Below are 22,101 nucleotides of genomic sequence, written 5' to 3'. Positions count from 1 at the left end.
GAATGACAGTCTAGGAGCTGAGCCAGTAATACAAAACCAGTAGCATTCAGAACAGTTGATATTTATGCTACCTAACCATGCATTTCATGGGTATTAAAATAAAAGCCATTGGGTGCATGGAATGTTATGTCAGACCTTTTGTTTTATTTATTTTTATTTTTAAAACTTTTAAAATAACATTTATTTCTTAAAAGTTAACATCTGTATAATAGGAAACCAAAAAACACAAAAAGCAAAAAAAAAAAGTGTTCCATAATCACAAGCAGTTTAGTTGTTCATTGCTAGAAGTGGAATTTTCTCATTATATCCTCACTAAATCTATCTCCCCAACCCCAGAACAGGAATTGGTCTATAGGGTACTCAGTATATATATGTGGTATAATTGAATGAAATAATTTGCTAACATTTAAGCTCTTACATGGAGAAGGAAATGGCAACCCACTCCAGTATCCTTGCCTGGAAAATCCCATGGACAGAATAACCTGGCAGGCTGCATTCCATAGGGTCGAAAAGAGTTAGGCACGACTGAGTGATTTTCACTTTCGAGCTCTTACATAGCCTAGAGATATCAAAGTCACCATAAACTAAATTGTCTTGACTTGGGGCTTTTCACAGAGAACTGTGTTGGTAAAAATATTGACTTGAGAAAGTGCATCAACTCCTTTCCGCCACTAGAGGGCAACATAGTGCAGTAAAGAAATCTACTTTTAAAGACTATTTTAAAAAACAGGTTAGTACTTAGAGCTAATACTTGTTGATAACTGTGACTAAGTCAAGTCAGTATTGCAGGAGGAGGCTTAAAGCTACATCAGCATATTTTAAGCTGGACACAGGGTAAGCATGTGCCCAGGTTAAAAATACATCCATAAAAATAGTCTGTTAATATGCTTAAAAATAAAGTACCATATAAAAAGGTAGCAAATGAAGATTTAGTGCTTAATCACTTTAAAGTCCCCTCCTGTCACCCAATCAAATTGCATATATGGTCTAATAGCAAAAAAAGATGTCATGTACATATTAAAGAGAATATTCTTTCCTCTTCTCAACAGAGAAAGATCTGATTTTAAAAAATCCATCATCTGCTGATGTGAATGGTACAGTAGTCATTTCATGGGGGGAACGCAGTGGTTCTAGTTTTGTTAAGTGGCTGTTGACTAAATATATGCCGTCAAAACCGAGTGTCAGTTGCTCATCTAATATAGTCAAGTCTATGAATAGATCTCTTGTGTGGAAACCTGTTGAACAGCCCAGCTTAAGATAGAAATGCCCGTGGGAGAGGAGGTCAGGCAATATCTCCATTGTTAACTGGGAGGGTCACGGGGACTGGGAGAGAGGGATTTTCTTTTATTACAATATTATGTTTTATTAGCATAAACCTGAATTTGGCTCAGTGGTCATGGCTGATTATTTGAGAAACTTATTCTTTTTTTGTTTTCTATCTTCAGTTTGTCTTTCCAACCATCTTGAGGTTTGGCCTTCTAACCATTTACAGGTAGATCCAGGCCACCCCAGCCTTTAGCTGCAGTGTCCTCCCCTCGAGGAGTCTTAGTGGACAGAGCTTATGGCCCATAGCTAAGGCCCCTCACCTTTTTCCTTTCCATGGCCTCGTCCCTGGTGGGAGCACAAATTTGGAATCAAAGAGCCACAGAGCTGGCAATGGAAGAAGGGAGCTCTCTGCTGGGCTCTTTCATGGGGCCTTAAATAATGGGAATTTAGCTGCTTAGGAGTAAAATAATTGCAAAAACCAAGCAGTTCGAGGTTGTCAGCTTGGGCTGTCTCCGCTTTCCAAGGGTTGATGGGGGTCCTAGAGCAGCTCTCCGCCTCCTCCAGAGTCTGGCCCCACCTGGGTCCTCTCCTGCTTTGCTGACTTTAGAGACTGTAAAGGAGAGAGAAAGCCAACCCCTTCAGAGTCAAGGTTGCGAGGAGAGTAGAGGGACAGATGGGGCTGATCACCCTCTTATTTATCTTTTTATTGGAGTGTAGTTGCCTTACAATGTTGTACTAGTGTCTGCTATACAGCGAAGTGAATCAATTATATGTATACAGACGTGCTGTGCTTAGTCGCTCAGTTGTGTTCGACTCTTTGTGACCCCATGGACTGTAGCCCTCCAGGCTCTTCTGTCCATGGGGATTCTCCAGGCAAGAATACTAGAGTGGGTTGCCATGCCTTCCTCCAGGGGGTCTTCCCAACCCAAGGATCGAACCCAGGTCTCCCTCATTGCAGGCAGATTCTTTAGTCTGAGCCACCAGGGAAGCCCAAGAATACTGGAGTGTGTAACCTTTCCCTTTCTCCGGGGGAACTTCCCAACCCAGGAATCGAACTGCGGTCTCCTGCATTGCAGGCGGATTCTTTACCAGCGGAGCTACCAGGGAAGCCCATGTAAGGGGGTATACATATAACCCCTCTTTTTTGGATTTCCTTCCCGTTTAGGTCACCACAGAGCATTGAGTTGCCTGTGCTGTTCAGTAGGTTCTCATTAGTTGCCTGTTTTTACATAGCGGTGTGGCTATGTCAGTCCCAATCTCCCCATTCATCCCACCCCCAGCTCCCCCTCCACTCTATGTGTCCATACATTTGTTATCTATTTCTGCTTTGCAAATAAGTTCTTGATGGTCCTTTTTAAAACTCTGCTTTCCAAGGCTGCTCCCAAGCTTTCGGTCTAAAGTATCCCCCTTCTCTCCCTCTTGCTCTTTGCCAGGGAATATCTAGACAGGAATTCCCTAATATCTCTATTAGGAAATTCCCTGGAGACTGAATAGGTAAACACTGGATTCATGGAAACCAAAACTTGATCTAATGTTTACATCCCCAGCCTTAGCATAGAGGAGGCCTTTGGTTTTCATGACTCTGGTTTCAGCCCCTGCAGACTTCTGAGAAGCACAGAATGACTGCCCTGTTTTCACTGGGGCTCTGAGATACTCAGAAGGAGCCCCAAGTTCATAGGGAAAACTTCACATTGGACATTAGCACCGGGGGGGAGGGGTGGAAGGATGAGGCTGTTGGGTTAGTTTCTTTTGCTATAATCCATCAGCATCGTGGCTGTATATGTAGTTTCATATGTGAACTTGTTGGGAGGAGGGGGCATCCTCAGGGTTTGCTGTTTCCTGCTCCTTATCTCGCATCACCAGTCAACGGGCAAAACTCGAAGTTCTGGTAGCATTGGAAGCTCTGCTGAGACACATAGATTTGGGTGACCCAGGGGATGGAACGCCTTCTGAAGGACAGAGACCGATGGCTAGAAGCAAAAGGAAATTGGTGGCACGGATGGCCATGCTGCCATTCATCACCATATACACAGCCTCTTCCTTGTATGTATGAGTCCAAGGAGCCCAGGTCAAAACAGAAATGGAAATAACGGGTGTTGGTATTCAGGCGTGGTTTGGCTGACAGCTCGGCCTCCTTATTTGAAAATACAGAAGTTGATTTTCTGGAATGCTAAGCATTGTCCCTGCACCTGACCCACTGACTCCCTTTTAAGGACCCAGGACATGCAATCTATTTGTAGACAGTCGGCAGCTATTTTGGAAGTCAGAACGTCTGGGGGAGTCAGGAAGTGTGCCAAATAGGTTGCTCCAAAGCCTGGTGGTGTGTGTTCTCTGATGGAGCCTAGAAGGGCCTGGGGGAGGCAGAGGCAATGAAGTTTCTCGCTTGCACAGCCTCCCAGGCCTGAGGCAACAGCTGAAGATCAGTTCCTTTAACCCAAAAAGCCAATCCTGAGCCTGGCAGGCTCCAGCAGCCTTGGGTTCTATTATTATGTAAATACCCCAACTGTGCAGGCTTTTAAGAGCTTTGGCAAAGGGTAACCCTTTTTCTGCCAAAAGGTAGGCGGTGGCTTTGCTTGCCAGCCCAGGGTTTGTACGGGGAGCAGTAGGTGACCTACAAGCCAGCCAGCCTGACCACTTGCACATGGCCTTATTAGGCAGACAGGCAGGCCAGGGAGGCTGGCACCTGGGGACAGGCCGGCAGAGCGGGTGGCAGTGGGCTTGCGTCCTGTAAGGAGCCCAAACCCTGGAGACATGGCCTAGAACCGCTCAATTAATTCTGTCGCAGTGATGCCAGAATAGGCATTCTCCTTGGCAGACACACTTTATGGTGGGGTCGGAAAGTAGGAGGTGACTTCAAGGACAGGGGGGCACAGCTCCTTTTCCTAGAGCTCCACTTACTGTGTAGCGTGTCCTGTCAAGTCCTGTGGCAGGACTCATTCTACAAAATATGGGCTTAGCCCGGAAATGTTTAATGCTTTCCTTTTAGTTCAGGATGTTTTGGAGAGTCAGAATCTTGATCTCATTTTATAGTCAAGTCTTTCTAGGGGTGAGGTCATGCTTGGGGAACTGTCATGGGGCAGCAAGTCCTGGGGGCAGGGGATCTGGTTTGAAGGCTGTTGTGGGTGGGCCTGGGACCAGGCACTCCCATTGCTCCCTGAAAAATGCAGGTTCGACTGAACAAGTTCTTAAGTGACCTGTCCGTGTGAATTTCTCTTCCATAAATGGCACTCCTTACATCCGCTTCGTTCTCTTCAATAATACAGTCTAATGAGCGTGGGTGGATGGCAACCACAGCTCAGCTTCCAGGGATGTCAAACTTGATTGAATCTTTTAGGTTGAATCCATCTTCTCTCTGTCTCTCTCTCTCTGTCTCTCTCTGTCTCTCTCTCTCTCTCTGTCTCTCTCTCTCTCGTGTGTATGTGTGTGTGTGTGTGTTCCCCCAAAATTTGAGGCAGTAGCTAGAAACTAGGGAAGAGAGTACTTTTCTATACTGAAATTTTTGTTCAGATGTTGCAAGTTCTTGAACTTAAACAGCTCGTGAACCCAAGCTGTGCAGAAGGCAGTGAGCAGGGGCGGGGGTGGAGAAGGAGCTGGAATTGGTGATGTGTGGGTTCAAGTTCATGTCTCTGGTCTAAATGGCTTCCTCCTCCTGTCTGTACCTGGTGCAGACACTGGGCAGCCTCCCTGTGAACAGCCTCCCTGTTCTAGGGCAGTCTCCCTAGAACTACAGCAGCTGTTCTACCCGCCCTGTCCCCTCACTCACGTGATTCCTTCCAGAAATCTTGTGGTAGCAAAGCTCCCCGGCTGCCTCTGTGAACAGGGGTGCTCCTGCTGCTGGAGTCAGGGCTAGTTTGACCTTGTTGTTGTTGTGTAGTCACTAAGTCGTGTCCAACTCTGCAACCCCATGGACTGTAGCTCACCAGGCTCCTTTGTTCATGGAATTCCCCAGACAAGAATACAGGAATTGCCATGCTCTATTCCAGGGGATCTTTCCAACCCAGGGATCAAACCTGTGTCTCCTGCATTGTCAGGCGGATTCGTTACCACTGAGCCACTAGAGTTGACCTTTAATTGACCTACTTCTGCTTCTCGTCATTCAGGGAAGGGGTGAATTGACTTTTCCCATCCTATTAAAGAAATCTTTATTTCTTTTCCTGTTTAAAGTGTCTGTTTCCATCTCTGTGAATTGCTTAGCTGATTGGCCTCCCAGGGCATGAACTTTGGCTTTGACATATGGCTTTGACTTGTTCTTAATACATAAACCTCTGACCTCTACAAAAAGGAACCTGTTAGCTTGGTGCCAAGCTTTGCTGGGATGTTCTAAGGCCCTGGGACTTGAGGCAAAAAGCTCATTGGCCAGGGAGAAAATGATTGCATTTCACATTTTAAAGAGAAGAAAATGAACTGTGTCCAGTATGAGGAGGAACAGAGAAGTCTCTCTTTATGCCTCACAGAGATGTCAGGAGAGGGGAAGTGACTTCTTGTTAGAACATACTCAAGCTCTGAGTTAGACGCCGCAAAAGTTTACTACATGTAAATTTCAAGACCGTTGCTTGAATCTTTGATGTCCTAGTTATCTTGAATGTGGGAGTTAGAATTCTAGCAGGTGGGCAATTGAGTTTTCCCATCTGATTTTAAAATCTGTGTATATAGATTTAATGATAAAGAGTCTTTGCTTTTGAGGAACAGCCACTGTTTTGGGAAAGTGAGAGTGCTGACTTTTTCAAAGGGCAGGAAAGTGACTTAATCACTGACTCTAATGAGTTATACAACTTTAATCGACTTTGTTTGACTATTTTTTAATCACTTAAATGTGTGATTAGCTATAGTGGAACAGCAATAATTATTTGACTCCCAAATCAGTATGAATGTAAAAAGACTCTTTACCATCTGAGTCATCAAAAAGACAAATGGTAATGTACATTTGTCTGGGACACTGCCGTTTACATGCTTATTTTTATGTGTTGTCACAGTTGAAATGCTTCAGCTCTTGGCATCGGGTGATTTGAAGGCAAAATGAGGAAGGAGGGGGCTGTACGTTTTCTGTTCTAGGGACTGAGCCGGGCAGGAACTATGTACCGTTTGCTTCCGTTTTACTTGGGCTCTTGATTCATCTGAAGCTCCTGAAACTTTCTCCCAGTAGACCCCGGAAGAATGTATCATACTTGGGAAGACGAATACATGTGCCTGATGAGAGTACTGGAAGAAGAAGGGAAACCTTCAAGGAGTCAAGGAAAACAGGTGGAAAGGACCATGTGCAAACATCTGCCCTTGGTGTATCTGGTGATCTCCTCGTCCAGACCATGAATGTGTTCACAGTACTGATGCCCTGGTCCCTGACCTCTAGTTGTTGCTCAGTGAATCCTGTGTAAGAACAAGAGATGGGTCCAGAGATGCAGAGAATGTTCTTCAGGAGACAGGAAAGGTTCGGGTCAGCAGGGGGTCAGGGGAAACCTTTGACATCTGTCGTTTGTATGTAGGGTTCAGGTCACTGGCTAAGCATCTATTGGAAGGGTTCTGCAGGTAATGAAGAAGTGTCAACCTCCACTTTCCATCTTAGTCTCAATCCTGGAGTCCCCTGGGACTTACCTCTGTGTCGCCGGCTTCAGGTGGCTGGGACACGAAGGCTGGCTGGTCACACCTAATGGAGACCAAGCCCCACCAGTGCTGTGGGCAGTCAGGTGAGGGAGGGATTGAAGTCACCAGGTTCTTTATACGAAAAAGGTGGTATGTATAGGTTTTCAAATTTCACTGTCTATGGTTCAACCTCTGAACCTCTGTCCCAGTTCAGAGGTTGAAGCCCTAAGAGGCACACAAGCCGCATATTAGGAGATGTCAGGTGATTCTCTCTGTTCCTAAGAGAGCATTTGCTCCCTCGACACCTGCAGAGCAAGCAGCACGATGCGGTTCAGCTTGGTGTCCGGGTGTGAAAGGGACCCTGACATATCTTTTTTGCTTGGCTTCAGTGACAGCTCCTGTGTTTCTTTGCAGCACACAAATCCCGCACCCTGCTGTCTGGGAAGCTCTCCATTTGCCCTCCCCCCCACCTCTTAATGGCCTGGTCAGGCCCCTCTCAACTCCTGGATGGGACCCCATTTAAGCTCACCCCTCCTATAAGCATCGTTCTCATCCCATTTCTCATGCTTTCATCCCCTCTTCCTCCTGCCCCATCTAACTCTATCCTCATCGGTCTTACCTTCTAGAAGCTTTGCTTCACCGTACTCATCCCTCTGATCTACTTTCCTGCTTCTTCCTGGTCTCATATTGCAAATCGTTCAGACCAATGGTTTTCGAACTTCAGACCATCTCACAATCACCTGGGGTGGGGGCACTTTCTTCTTCTTTTTTTTAATTTTATTTATGTTTGGCTGTGCTGGGTCTCTGCTGCTGCACAAGTTTCTCTCTTAGTTGCAGTGAGCAGGGGCTACTCTCTAGTCACGGTGCTCGGGCTTCTCATTGCAGTGGCTTCTCTTGTTGCAAAGCATGGGCCCTGGGGCGCGCGGGCTTCAGTGGGCTCAGAAGTTGTAGCTCCCGAGCTCTAGAGCACAGGCGCAGGAGTTGTGGAACATGCGCTTAGTTGCTCCGTGGCATGTGGGATCTTCCCGGATCAGGAATCAAACCCCTGGCCCCTGCATTGGCAGGCAGATTCTTTACCACTGAGCCAGGGAGGCCCGGGAACTTTCATTTTTAGCAAGCACCCATGGGGCACCCATGCTTAATATCAGATAGGAAACTGACTCAGAAGGGTAAGTGTATCCTTAGTCATTTCTGTGAGCAGAGCAGAATATGTCTTTGACTTCTTTGTCATAACCTTCTTTCATCATTCACTGGGGATCAGGATCTGCTTTCTGGGTGACTCTTGTACAAGGAGAGCCCACCAGGAACAGTCAATGGTCGATGACAAGCCTCCTCCCCCGAGTCAACCAGCAAATGTGTTGGGAACCCGTTTTGAGACTGTAGATAAGGTCTCCTGGGTATCGGGTAACATGACCTTAGGGAAACAGGAGAGGTGTGGGGAATGCAGGTTGCTGCACTTCTCTTGGGTTCTCATGATGGAGTGTCATTGTGGAGGTGGCCGTGGTGGTTGTTTTCATTAAGATGCCTTTCTGAGGACAAGGGAGCCCAGAAATTCCTTTACTCAGAGCTCTTTCCTTCAAATCACTTCAGTATAGCTCTGAGTAGTTAGGGTCTATCAGGTGTCAACACTGACTTTACCTGTTTATTTGTCTGCCATTTGGATTTGAGACTCTTAAAAAAATTCTCCTGCCTGATGATTTAGTATTCCCTAATTTTCTGTTTGTTTGAAAACTGTATTGTGAGTGTCGAGTGACGCATTCTCTGGCCTTCCTGGATCACTGTTCTGTGTCAGGCCCCCTTCCCTTGGACAGGGTGTCCCCCTTAGTGAGGGGAGAGTTGGGTCCCTGCAGCTCTGAAGAAAAAGTGTCTGCACCTCATGATGATCTAAGAGACAGATTCTGATCTTATACAATAAACACCTAGGTGTCTGTCTGTCACATCACTGCGTCAGGACCCTTTGTGTGTAGGTGCCCTGACAGATCAGAAGCATCCTTGATATCTCCTTAACCTGGGTCAACATCTATCTTTGATCCCCTGCCCCTCAGGGGAGCTGTGCCCTGGATGCCCTACACCTGCCTACATTTTGTATCTGTCTGTGCTTTACCTACGGTGTACATTTCTTTAATTGTAGTAAAATATATATATAATTTAATACTTTCAACTATTTTTAAGAGCACAGTTCAGTGGCATTGAGTACATTTCACATTGTCATATAGACATCACCACCACCACCTCCAGGGCTTTTTCATTCCCCAGCTAGATCTATCCCATTAAATACCAGCTCCCCGAGTCTCCTGCCCCTAGTTCCTGGTAACCACTCTCCACTCTCTGTCTCTGTGAATCTGACTCTTCTGCTCACCTCTCCTCTGTGGAATCTTACAAGGTTTGACCTTTTATGACTCTCTTGTTTCAGTGAACGTAAGATCTTTGAAGTTGGTCTATAACATGTTCATAACGTGTGTCAAAATCCCATTTTTCAAGCTGAATAATATTCCACTGTATGCATCTTTCAGTGTATATCTTTTTTTGTTTTTGTTTTTTATTTTTTAATTTTATTTTTAAACTTTACAATATTGTATTAGTTTTGCCAAACATGAAGCTCACCTTTATTTTTTCTTCCCCTGAGAAACTGTTGACTATCCTGTCTTGCTCTAAGCTATCTGGATTGTTTTGCCCGAGATTCATTAGCAATAGATTCAAAATCAGCAAGAAATTCAAATGATTAAATTCTCACAACAAATGTTAATATTCCTTGTTTGAACATTTACTATAAAGCATTAGTAAGTCATTTGAGTGATCAAAATAAGCCTTTTCATTATTATTATTTTTTTTTGGCCACACGGTGTGGCATGTGGGAACCCTGACTAGGGATCAAACCTATGTCCCCTGCATTGGAAGCATGGATTCGTAACCACTGGAAGTCCTATAAAAAATGAATTCTTGAATATAGCAAGACTGACATGTTTCATTCTACCCATCTGATAAAGAAATATCTGTGAGTCATAATATTTCTTATTTTTGAAAGTACTTTTAAGCCTTTTCATCTCTGCCTGCATGGCCTGTTTTAAATCATTTTACATAATCACACAACGCCAGATTTTATTTGCAGACTTGCCCTAAATATTACCGCTAACTAAAAATCACCAAGTGTTTCACAATGCCGGTAAAATGAGGAACCTGGAACGTGCAAATAGCCAGTATGTGATAAAAGGAAATGAAACAGTTGGGACGGCTTCCCAGATGAAGGGATTGCCCTGTGGATGGGGATTCTGCCCCCAAATTAAGAGTCTGAACACGCAAATAAAATCCACCAAAGAAAATGGGAATACCATTTACAGCTGCTGCTAGCATACAAAACACTCCTTTCGAAGGCTGTAAAAATATATCTTGTACTTTGGAATGTCAGCCCAGCCATCAACTATAGTAGCTTATGGTAGATTTCATTAAAACCATCCCGTGGCACTTTGTAATTTTAGAAATGCACTACTAACTCACTATAGTGTGTGTCCCAACAGTTGTTAGTCATCATTTCACACTGCCCTGTACTGCCTTGAATTTCAGCTCATTTTCCTGTCCACCGGGGCTGCCCCAGTTGCTGTTCACACAATAGGGAATTCAGGATGACATCATACAGTGGTGCGCCCGGTATCTGCATCTCTTTTCAGCACGTAGATGCCCACCCCACACAGAGTAATTAACACTCTCCCTTGTTCAGAGTGCCTCCACATCATTTTCTCACCCAGTCACATCCCTGCCTCCTTATTTCTCTCCTGATTTTGCTGTAGGTGTGAATGGCTGGTTTTGCCTTTAGAGAGCTATTTTAAGGGGTCAGCCTAGGTTTGAGTGTTTCTCCCAGACCACACCGTATCTCTGTCTTCTCACCTGCAGATGGGGATACCAGTAGTAGCATCTCCTGGAGCAGAAATGTTAACTCCACGAGAGTTAACGCCCGCAGAGCACTTAGCATTGCACCCACCCCACCGTGCTGTCAGTGAGGGTCCAGGTCTAACTGGCTTCTTCCCATTATCACACCAAGTGTGGTAGGAAATGGCTAATTGCTGGTTGGGGTATTTGACTCTTTCCCTTTTTGTTGGTTTTGTTTCCATTTCCTCCACCCAGAGGACAGCTGCCCCTTGTCCTGCAGGGATGCATGACTGGCATCAGCCAACACCGCCCCAGCCGTGATCAGGCCGCACACTCCCTGAGGGTTTATCAACTTGATCCTTTGTCATCTGATGCCTCATCATTTGACCTTGGCAACGCAGAAGATGGTACTTCTTATCTGGATGCTTGGCGATAATGTCCACAGCTGTACGACAAAGTTTATCTCCCTGGTTTTTCCCATTGAGCAATGTCCCTGGAGAATCTTTGACTTTTTCTTCCTGTTTCTCCCTACACACACACATTCATGCTCCCCGTCATTGCCTCACATTTTAGGAAAGACAAGATGACTCTAGAAGGAGTCTCAAAGGAGAGAGTGGTCCAGCCATCCCCAACCTTTGTGGCACCAGGGACCAGTTTCACGAAAGACAGTTTTTCCACAGACTTGGTGGGGGTGGGGAGGGGGGGATGATTTGGGGATAATTCAAATGCATTACATTTATTGTGCACTTTATTTCTATTATTACATCAGCTCCACCTCAGATCATCAGGCATTAGATCCTGGAGGCTGGGGAACTCCTTTTCTAAGCCACCTAGTTAAGAACTGAAGTTGGCTGGGAATGGGACTGAATCTAAGACTGGGGATGAACCATAGTGATTCCATTGCTTGTCTGCTTTCTTGCTTCATTCATTCATTCAACCAGTCATTCATGCATTCATCTGATATTCACAGGTCCTTGTTTTAAGCTAGGGATGTGCCTAGAAGTGTCTAGGTGTTCTCCCTCAAGTTTACATAATCCTTTAGCCAGGAGACAATGATGGTTTTCAAGCCAGAAAAGTTTAATTGGCAGAAGAGAAGTCCCAAGGGAGATGGAATTAATAAGGGGCTTTCAAGGGTGGATTCAGTGCTGGTTGTGGTAGTAGGGCGGGGAATAGGGACCAAATGTGGAATGAGGACCACATTTCCTCAGTGGTCAGGGCCCACCTGGAGTCAAGTTTGAGAAAGCCTCAAGTATTGCATGTTATTGAGGATGTTGGTGAATCTCTGTCAGCTCTCCTATTTATAGCCAAGAAACGAATAAAGTAGGCTTAAAAGAAACGGGCAATTTGATCTTACGCACAGGCCCGTAGGCACACTTTCAATCGTGATTTGTTCCTGAATCTTTAGGTCAATTCTAAGCCTTGGGATTTCAGAAGGACCTATTACCTTCATCTTTTTTCTTAATGATTTTTAAATTCTTTTTATTTTTTAATTGGAGTATAGTTGCTTTACAATGTTGTCTTAGCTTCTGCTATACAATGAAGTGAATCAACCACATTTATACATACATCCCCTCCCACTTGAGCCTCCCGCCTGCCCCATCCCACCCCTCTAGGTCATCACAGAGCACCAAGCTGAGCTCCCTGTGCTCTGCAGCAGCTGCCCACTAGCATCTGTTTTACACATGTGACTACTGTAGCCCACCAGGCTTCTCCGTCCATGGGATTCTCCAGGGAAAAACACTGGAGCGGGTTTCCATTCCCTTCTCCAGGGGATCTTCCCGATCCAGGGATCGAACCCGGGTGTCCCGCATTGCAGGCAGACGCTTTAACCTCTGAGCCACCAGGGAAGCCCCGTCTTACACATAGTAGTGTATATACGTCAATGATGCTCTCTCACTTTGTCCCACCCTCTCCTTCCCCCACTGTGTGTTCTCTCCGTCTGTGTGTCTATTCCTGCCCCACAAATAGGTTTATCAGTACCATTTTTCTAGATTCCATACTATATGCATAAATATATGATATTTGTTTTTCTTATTACCTTCGTCTTTATTTGTACATAATTGTTTTGGTAGTTATAGAAGTCATTCATGCCTATTGTGGAAACTTTGAAAATGAGGGGAAATATGGAGAGACTTACCTATGAGTTGGGAGATAATTAACGTTTGGGGCTCTGTGTTGACTTTCTGATAAGGTGTGTATGTGTGTCTCTAACGTAATATATCATGAAAAAATTTCAGATCACCAGTGGAGTTGCAAACATGGTTTTCTTGTAATCTGTTTACCTGTTCTTCTCCATGTCCCTCTGTGCGGGCTGGGTCAAGTTTTGCACGTTTATAAACACAACTGTGGTAAACGGCCTTGTACTTGTTCACTGTAATTTCACTGAGTGCATCTCCAGAAGTAGAGTTCCTGAGTCATTGTTTTACACGCTCCCCAAAGTCGTTGATAACATCCTCAGCTTGTGCTTCTGCCATGAGTTAAGGGCGTGGGGAAGCGGGAGGAGGAATCAGAGTACTCAGTTGCTTGCTTTCTCTGTGACACTCACCCCTACCAGGCACACTGACTTCTGTCTTTGCCTTGGGTCTCAGCTATGCCCTAATTGCTCATGTCTGGAATCAGCCCTGGTCTTGTGGCACCAAAACCAGACCAGGAAATCATATGGGATAAGCAACCAACAGCTGGTGTGCTCCCCCTCTTGGGGTCAGATTGGTCTTTTTGCCAATTAAGGCAACATGGGCTCTCGCGCTGGGAGACACTGTGACCTCAATCCAGGAGTTTAGGGCAGTGGCCCCTGTCGTTTTGTGCCCAGGCCAACGTGGGAGCTGTCCTGGGAGGAGTAAGAGGAGGTAGGTTTCCAGTCTGGCACTGCTACACCGTAAGCTGTGTGATCCTGAGAGAGTTGTTCAACATTTTGCAAAAAGAAAGGCAGGTGTGGGAGTGTAATTGGTGCAGCCACTGTGAAGAACAGTATGGAGACTCCTCAGAAAATTAAAAATAGAGCTACTATATGATCCTGCCATCCCACTCCTGCACATACACCCAGACAAAACTGTAATTCAAAAGGATACATGCACCCCCATGTTCATAACAGCACTATTCACAATAGCCAAGATATGGAAACAACCTAATGTCCACCAACAGATGAATGGATAAAGAAGAGGTTTATAGAGAAGATAGAGGTTTATAAATAAGAATAGGTGACATATGTGTGTGTGTGTGTGTATATATATATATATATATATATATATATATATATGATGGATATTAACTCAGCCATAAGAAAGAATGAAATAATGCCATTTGCAGCAACATGGCTGGACCTAGAGACTATCATACCGAGTGAAGTAATTCAAAAAAAGAAAGACAAATACCATATGATATCACTTATAGGTAGAATCTAAACTATGGCAGAAATGAACTTATCTATGAAACAGACAGACTCAGAGAGAAAGAACAGACTTGTGGTTACCAAGTGGTGGGGAAGAAAGGATTGGGAGTTTGGGGTTCAGTTCAGTCGCTCAGTCGTGTCTGACTCTTTGAGACCCCATGAATCACAGCACTCTAGGCCTCCCTGTCCATCACCAGCTCCCTGAGTTCACTCAGACTCACGTCCATCGAGTCGGTGATGCCATCCAGCTATCTCATCCTCTGTCGTCCCCTTCTCCTCTTGCCCCCAATCCCTCCCAGCATCAGTCTTTTCCAATGAGTCAACTCTTCACATGAGGTGGCCAAAATATTGGAGTTTCAGCTTCAGCATCATTCCTTCCAATGCATATTCAGGACTAATTTCCTTTAGGATCGAACGGTTTGATCTCCTTGCAGTCCAACGGACTCTCAAGAGTCTTTTTCAACAGCACAGTTCAAAAGCGTCAATTCTTTAGCACTGAGCTTCCTTTATAGTCCAACTCTCACATCCATATATGACCACTGGAAAAACCTTAGCTTTGACTAGATGGACCTTTGTTGGCAAAGTAATGTCTCTGCTTTTTAATGTGCTGTCTAGGTTGGCCATAGCTTTTCTTCCAAGGAGCAAGCATCTTTTAATTTCATGGTTGCAATCACCATCTGCAGTGATTTTGGAGCCCAAGAAAATAAAGTTTCTCACTGTTTCCATTGTTTCCCCAGCTATTTACTATGTAGTGATAGGACCATGGCTTAGTGATGGGATGCCATAATCTTAGTTGTCTGAATATTGAGTTTTAAGCCAACTTTTTCACTCTTCTCATTCATCAAGAGGCTCTTTATTTCTTCTTCACTTTCTGCCATAAGGGTGGTATCATCTGTATATCTGAGGTTATTGATATTTCTCCCACAATCTTGATTCCAGTTTGTGCTTCATCCAGCCCGGCATTTTGCATGATGTACCCTGCGTGTAAGTTAAATAAGCAGGGATACAATATACAGCCTTGATGTACTATTTCCCATTTTGGTACTAGTCTGTTGTTCCATGTCTGGTTCTAACTGTTGCCTCTTGACCTGCATACAGATTTCTCAGGAGGCAGGTAAGGTGGTCTGGTATTCCCATCTGTTGAAGAATTTTCCACAATTTGTTGTGATCCATACAGTCAAAGGCTTTGGCGTAGTCAATAAAGCAGAAGTATATGTTTCTCTGGAACTCTCTTCCTTTTTCAATGATCCATGGATGTTGGAAATTTGATCTCTGGTTCCTCTGCCTTTTCTAAATCCAGCTTGAACATCTGGAAGTTCTCAGTTCACATACTGTTGACGCCTGGCTTGGAGAATTTTGAGCATTACTTTACTAGCGTGTAAGACGAGTGCAATTGTGCGGTAGTTTGAGCATTCTTTGGCATTGCCTTTCTTTGGGATTGGAATGAAAACTGACCTTTCCCAGTCATCTGGCCACTGCTGAGTTTCCCAAATTTGCTGGCGTATTGAGTGCAACACTTTAACAGCATCATCTTTTAGTATTTGAAAGAGCTCAACTGGAATTCCATCATGTCCACTAACTTTGTTCATAGTGATGCTTCCTAAGGCCCACTTGACTTCACATTCCAGGATGTCTGGCTCTAGGTCAGTGATCACATCATCATGATTATCTTGGTCGTGAAGATCTTTTTTGTACAGTTCTTCTGTGTATTCTTGCCACCTCTTATTGATATCTTCTTCTTCTGTTAGGTCCATACCATTTCTGTCCTTTATTGAGCCCATCTTTGCATGAAATGTTCCCTTGGTATCTCTAATTTTCTTGAAGAGATCTCTAGACTTCCCATTCTATTATTTTCCTCTATTTCTTTGCACTGATCACTGAGGAAGGCTTTCTTATCTCTCCTTGCTATTTTTTGAAACTCTACATTCAAATGGGTATATCTCTCCTTTTCTCCTTTGCCTTTCACTTCTCTTCTATTAACAGCTATTTATAAGGCTTCCTTAGACAACCATTTTGCCTTTTTTCATGTCTTTCCCTTGGGGATGGTCTTGATCCCTGCCTCCTGTACAATGTCACGAACCTCCGTCCACAGTTCTTCAGGCACTCTATCAGATCTAACCCCTTGAATCTGTTTGTCACTTCCACTGTATAATCAAAAGGGATTTAATTTATGTCCAATTGTTGGAAAGTAAATGAAAAAGAAACACGACTACTTTCTATTGATATAAAATGTAGATTTCTTTGTAGTCTTGTTTTTCAAATACTTTTTAAAAAAACATCTTGGCGCTCTCCCCCTTCAGTTCTCTCTCTTCTGGACCATTTGTTTACCTGGTGTGTTGGGCCTTAGTTGCGGCGTACAGGATCTTTGCGGCGTACGGGATCTTTGCGGCGCGGTGCGGATCTTTCCTTTGGTGCGCAGTTTCAGTAGTCGTGACACACAGGCTCAGTTGCTCCATGGCTTGTGGGATCTTAGTTCTCCGACTGGGGATCAAATGCACGTCCCCTGCCTTGCAGGACAAATTCTTAACCACTGGACTACCAGGGAAGTCCCCTTCATAGTCTTTGTTTGTTTCATGTGAATGGGGTATTTAAATAGGAGGTTAAGTCGAATGTGAATGGGGTGGATGGGGTACTTAAATAGTAGGTTAAATTGCATATCCATAGTTTAATAAAGACTTCTGTCTTTTTTTTTTTTTTTTCTTATAGCTATGAAGCCCTATTTAAATTTGTTTGCTTTGTTTCATAATTGTTGGGTGAGGCAAGTCATTGTAGGAAGATCCATGACCAACTTAAAGAGGATATCCACATTCATTATTTTTGGCCACACACTGCGGCTTCTAGGGTCTTAGTTCCCTAACCAGGGAGCAAACCCGGGTTTCATGGCAGTGAAAGCCTAAGTTCTAACCACTTAGCAACCAGGGAATTCCCTCCAAATTCTTTTTATTCTGGGAATTCCCTGACAGTTCAGTCCTTAGGACTCCATGTTCTTACTACAGTAGGCCCTGGTTAGATCCCTGGTGAGGAAATTAAGATCCCAGAAGCCAAGGGGCACAGCCCCCTGTCCCTAAAATTTTTTTATTCTGTACTGGAATTGTATTTTAAGATTTTTAACTAAAATTATCCCATCATAATAATTCAAAAGAAGCATTGAGAGTCCCTTAGGATGAGGATTCTGTAAGAAGAATAGTTTTCAGGAATGTAAATATTATGTTTTATAAACTAAATTTTTGCAGAGGATTATTTATAAACACAAACTGTATTCCATCCTATCTAATTATTCACTTTCAGAATCAGTTGCTTCTACAATTTCCTCCACTTCCTTTTTCCAGCAGCTCCTTTGCCTTCTGGTTCCTCATTCAGTTCAGTTCAATCACTCAGTCGTGTGCAACTCTTTGTGACCCCATGAATCGCAGCACGCCAGGCCTCCCTGTCCATCACCAACTCCCAGAGTTCACTCAGACTCACGTCCATCGAGTCAGTGATGCCATCCAGCCATCTCATCCTCTGTCGTCCCCTTCTCATCCCTCCCAGCATCAGTCTCTCTTCCAATGAGTCAGCTCTTCACATGAGGTGGCCAAAGTACTGGAGTTTCAGCTTTAGCATCATTCCTTCCAAAGAAATCCCAGGGCTGATCTCCTTCAGAATGGACTGGTTGGATCTCCTTACAGTCCAAAGGACTCTCAAGAGTCTTCTCCAACACCATAGTTCAAAAGCATCAATTCTTTGGCGCTCAGCCTTCTTCACAGTCCAACTCTCACATCCATACATGACTACTGGAAAAACCATAGCCTTGACTAGACGGACCTTTGTTGGCAAAGTAATGTCTCTGCTTTTGAGTATGCTATCTAGGTTGGTCATAACTCTCCTTCCAAGGAGTGAGTGTCTTTTAATTTCATTGCTGCAGTCACCATCTGCAGTGATTTTGGAGCCCCCCAAAATAAAGTCTGACACTATTTCAACTGTTTCCCCATCTGTTTCCCATGAAGTGATGGGACCAGATGCCATGATCTTCGTTTTCTGAATGTTGAGCTTTAAGCCAACTTTTTCACTCTCCTCTTTCACTTTCTTCAAGAGGCTTTTTAGTTCCTCTTCACTTTCTGCCATAAGGGTGGTGTCATCTGCATATCTGAGGTTATTGATATTTCTCCCGGCAATCTTGACTCCAGCTTGTGCTTCTTCCAGTCCAGCGTTTCTCATGATGTACTCTGCATAGAAGTTAAATAAGCAGGGTGTCAATATACAGCCTTGATGTACTCCTTTTCCTATTTGGAACCAGTCTGTTGTTCCATATCCAGTTCTAACTGTTGCTTCCTGACCTGCATACAGATTTCTCAAGAGGCAGGTCAGGTGGTCTGGTATTCTCATCTCTTTCAGAATTTTCCAGTTTATTGTGATCCACACAGTCAAAGGCTTTGGCATAGTCAATAAAGCAGAAATAGATGTTTTTCTGGAACTCTCTTGCTTATTAGGCACTAAAAATAAATGAGCTATCAAGCCATGAAGACATGGAGCATCCATAAATGCATGTGCATGCTAAGTTGCTTCAGTTGTGTCCGACTCTGTGCGACCCCATGGACTGTAGCCCACCAGGCTCTTGTGTCCATGGGATTCTCCAGGCAAGAACACTGGAGTAGGTTGCCATGCCATCCTGCAGGGGATGTGCCTGACCCAGGGATGGAACCCGCATCTCTTATGTCTCTTGCATTGACAGGTTCTTTACCACTAGCGCCTCCCTAGGAATACCCCTTAAATGCATACTGTGTACTAAGCAAAAGCAGCCAATCTGAAAAGACTCCATACTGCATGATTCCGACTATATGACATTCTGGAAAAGGCAAAACTATGAAGACATAAAAACATCAGCGGTTGCCGAGGGAGGGGAGAGGGAGGGAGATAAACAAGCTGAGCACAGAGGCTTTTGAGGGCAAAAGTACTCTGTATGATAGTAGAGTGATGGATACGTGTCGTGGTGTATTCACAACGACAGAATGGACAGTACCAAGCGTGAACTCAGAGGGTAGACTCGGGTGGTTATGGTGAATCGTAGGTTAAATCGTAGGTTCATCCTTGGTAACTAACAAATGTAGCATGTGGCGGGGGATGTTGGTGGTGGGGGATGTTGATGGCATGAGAGGCTGTGTATGGGGCAGGGCGTACATGAGAACTCTGTACCTTCTCTCAATTTTGTAGTAAACCTAAACCTGTTGGAAAAAAAAAATGTCTTTAAGAAAGTAAGAAAAACAGCGTGAGTAGAAAAAGTAGTATTATACTTAGGAGCTTCTGTCTCAAATTAAAATTTTTGAACCTCTAGTAATATCTGCTTTTTCTGTTCCCACAATTTCACTCATATGTTGTTCATCAACCTTAACTCTTAACTCGGGGGTTTTGGCTCCCTGTTCGATCAAGTGTTTCATTGAACTTAGCCAAAGCCAGACTCTGAGCAGCCTGGGAATAGTTCAGAGGCTCTCCTTCGTCCCGGTACATGGAGCATCTCTGGATGGTTTTGGTTTTGTTTGTTTGTTTGCTTTTAGGGCAGGGAGGAGCTGTCCTGCCTCTCCTGATGGTGGTTAGGTTTACAACGTCGTCTCCTTAGCCGACGCAAGAGCTGTGGTTCGGCCATGGCTCGGAAGTGTAACCTCATAAATGTCCCATCACTGGAATCCAGTCTATTTCAGCATCCACAGGCCTAATTTCTGCTTGTAATCTGATTACGGGGTCTGAGCTCTTCTAGCCTGCAGTGTCTCGCTTTGCGTTTACTCTACTCTCAAGGACACCAGTGCCTGACTGCCTTGCGCTGTGAAAAGCTCAACCCAATTTTGCTCAGACGGGCCGCAAGCCGTGGCTGCTTGAGAATTAGCTGTAGAGCAGGCTCTGTCCCCGAACTTGATGTGTGCAGCCATGTTCAGAAGCCCAGGGATTCCCAGCTACCTGGGCACTTTCAAGTTCTCTGAGAAACAAGGTAAGGCGAGAGAAATGGAAAATGCCCTCAAGTGTCTGTTTAATAGCATCATGAATGTCTTGCATCTTCCATTTTACCCTGGATGCCCCGTTATACTAGTCTGTGGTTTTCTCAAAGGATGCTTTAAATATCTCATTGACTTTATAAATTAGCTTATCTTAGGATCGTTGAGAAAGGTGGCTTTTTTTTCCTGTTGTACGTTAAAGAAATTGCTAAACCACTAAAGCCTTTATGAAGGAAACATTGCAGATTATATTGGAATGCTCAAACTTTGGATTAAGTTCTGGATGTGCTGTACTTTAACTGAAGTATTTTTCTAAACCAAATGTTATATCTACTAAATTTTTTCCAGTAGGCAGTGGTGTATGTTTGTCTTTTTATGAAATCTTCATGGGAGGCTGTTTGGAACAAAAAATGTTGTCTTCTTAGTGGCTTCCTTTTGAGCCCAGAGGAAAAGATGTGCTTTCAATTTAACTACTAAAGTGGCATCTCACATTAGGTTCACAGATTGAGCTAAAAAGAAATCTTTAGGTTATCTTGAATATCACATTGCAAATTTGGCCATTGTCTATGAAAGTATTTTCCAGTCCAAACGCACGACTGGGAAGAGATTTGGACAACTGAGGCGTCACATTTAGGAATTTGCTTCTGCAATATTTGATAGCTTTTTGAACCAAGTTCTCTTTTTCTAAGCACATAACAAGGATATTTGTGTCATTAGCCAAAAAGCCTAGATGTTTAATTGGCATTATACCTTTGTATTGTGTTTCTCTAGTTGGTCCGAATTTCCAAATTCCAGGATTCGGAATGTATTTGATAGGTAATGACATGTCAGCATCTGGTATATCTTGTACCTCCTTTTCCTCAAGCTCTGCCCCTAAATATTAAGCAGTAAAAGGCTCTTCCATAGGGGAAGAAATTTCTGTAAGTGGTCTAATTGTGGTTTTCTGGGTGGACAAACAGTTGCTATGCCAAAAGCTGTAAAACAGATTACTTACCCAAAGCCGGTTATAAATTTGCCTGTGCCTGGTTTTCATTAACCAGTTCACTCGGATGTGTGTTTTTGCTGGATGTGATTGTTACCAGCTGTCTTTACGTAATATATGTCTTGTCTTCAAAAATAAATAAGTGGTGAATTTGAGGTGTCATTATCATTTAGATTTTAATGAAGTCAATAAAAACACAGCTGAAGTGTCCCCTCCACTGTTCATCAACCCCTCATGCACCCCAACTCCTGCTGTGCCTTCTTTAAAAGCATCAAATATACCAGGCAGTGATGATTTTAAACCTTTCTGGTTACCTGGACCAAAATTGTTTAATTTTTTTCTCCTTTTTTGCCCCTGAGGATAATAGCTATGTTTTTCAGTATTTAATTGCTTTGGAGTTTTTCTTGTAACCATAGAGAATTTAAATGGTAGTATTAAACTATGTCAGAATTCTTTTTTAACCCATGAAGTATCTTGGCTACTATTAACCAAACACAAAACAATTCCTAAGTATAATGCATGTGGTGGGGTTTGATGCTTAAAGGTGTTTGTATTTTCTATATTCATATTTCTGGTTCACAGTTTCCTTTTTCTTAAATGGTCTCAAAGGGAGCGTGAAGAATTTTTTTCCCCATTGGAGTTTATCTATTTATTTTTTTGGTTTTAAGTTACTGTGTGGGTATTTCATTCTTACATTATTTCTTTCCCCTTAGATTTGAACAAGAAAAACTTAAGCCTCGTTGGATTCCCGTGTCAAAGGAAAGTTCCAAGGTAAAGAAGTCTTTGCTCAAGAAATCTTAAGTTTCAAAGATTTGTAGGAGCTTTAGAAATTATTCTCCTAAATTTCTAATCCTTGAGTTTTAAATGTTTTAAAAAAAAATATTTTCTCTCCAGAGTTTAACTTATTAAAACATGCGAAGCAGGCTGACTTAGCAGTGCACTCAGCCAGCAAAGATGCTTTTTGTACTGGCACTAGTGGTAAAGAATCCCCATGCCAATGCGGGAGACACAAGAGGTATGGGTTCGATCCCTGGGTCAGTAAGATCCCCTGATGTGGGAAA

The 22,101-nt window shown here is 43.7% G+C and overlaps 1 protein-coding gene across 18 annotated transcripts in view; it reads left to right on the top strand.

The window, feature by feature from the left end:
• The window catches only part of SVIL (supervillin), a 256,109-nt gene that overhangs the window by 124,074 nt on the left and 109,934 nt on the right, over positions 1 to 22,101 (top strand). For all 18 annotated transcript variants that reach the window (XM_070800945.1, XM_070800947.1, XM_070800944.1 and 15 more), the window contains one exon: positions 21,754 to 21,811. Coding sequence is in view for 11 of the 18 variants with exons in the window: in XM_070800956.1 (XP_070657057.1) it covers positions 21,754 to 21,811 (58 nt within the window). In the remaining 7 variants the exon portion in view is untranslated. The remainder of the gene's footprint in view (positions 1 to 21,753; positions 21,812 to 22,101) is intronic.

Source organism: Bos indicus, chromosome 13 (genome assembly GCF_029378745.1).
Source record: "Bos indicus isolate NIAB-ARS_2022 breed Sahiwal x Tharparkar chromosome 13, NIAB-ARS_B.indTharparkar_mat_pri_1.0, whole genome shotgun sequence".
NCBI classification, from domain to species: Eukaryota; Metazoa; Chordata; class Mammalia; order Artiodactyla; family Bovidae; genus Bos; species Bos indicus.
This window is presented reverse-complemented; position numbering and strand designations above follow the sequence as displayed.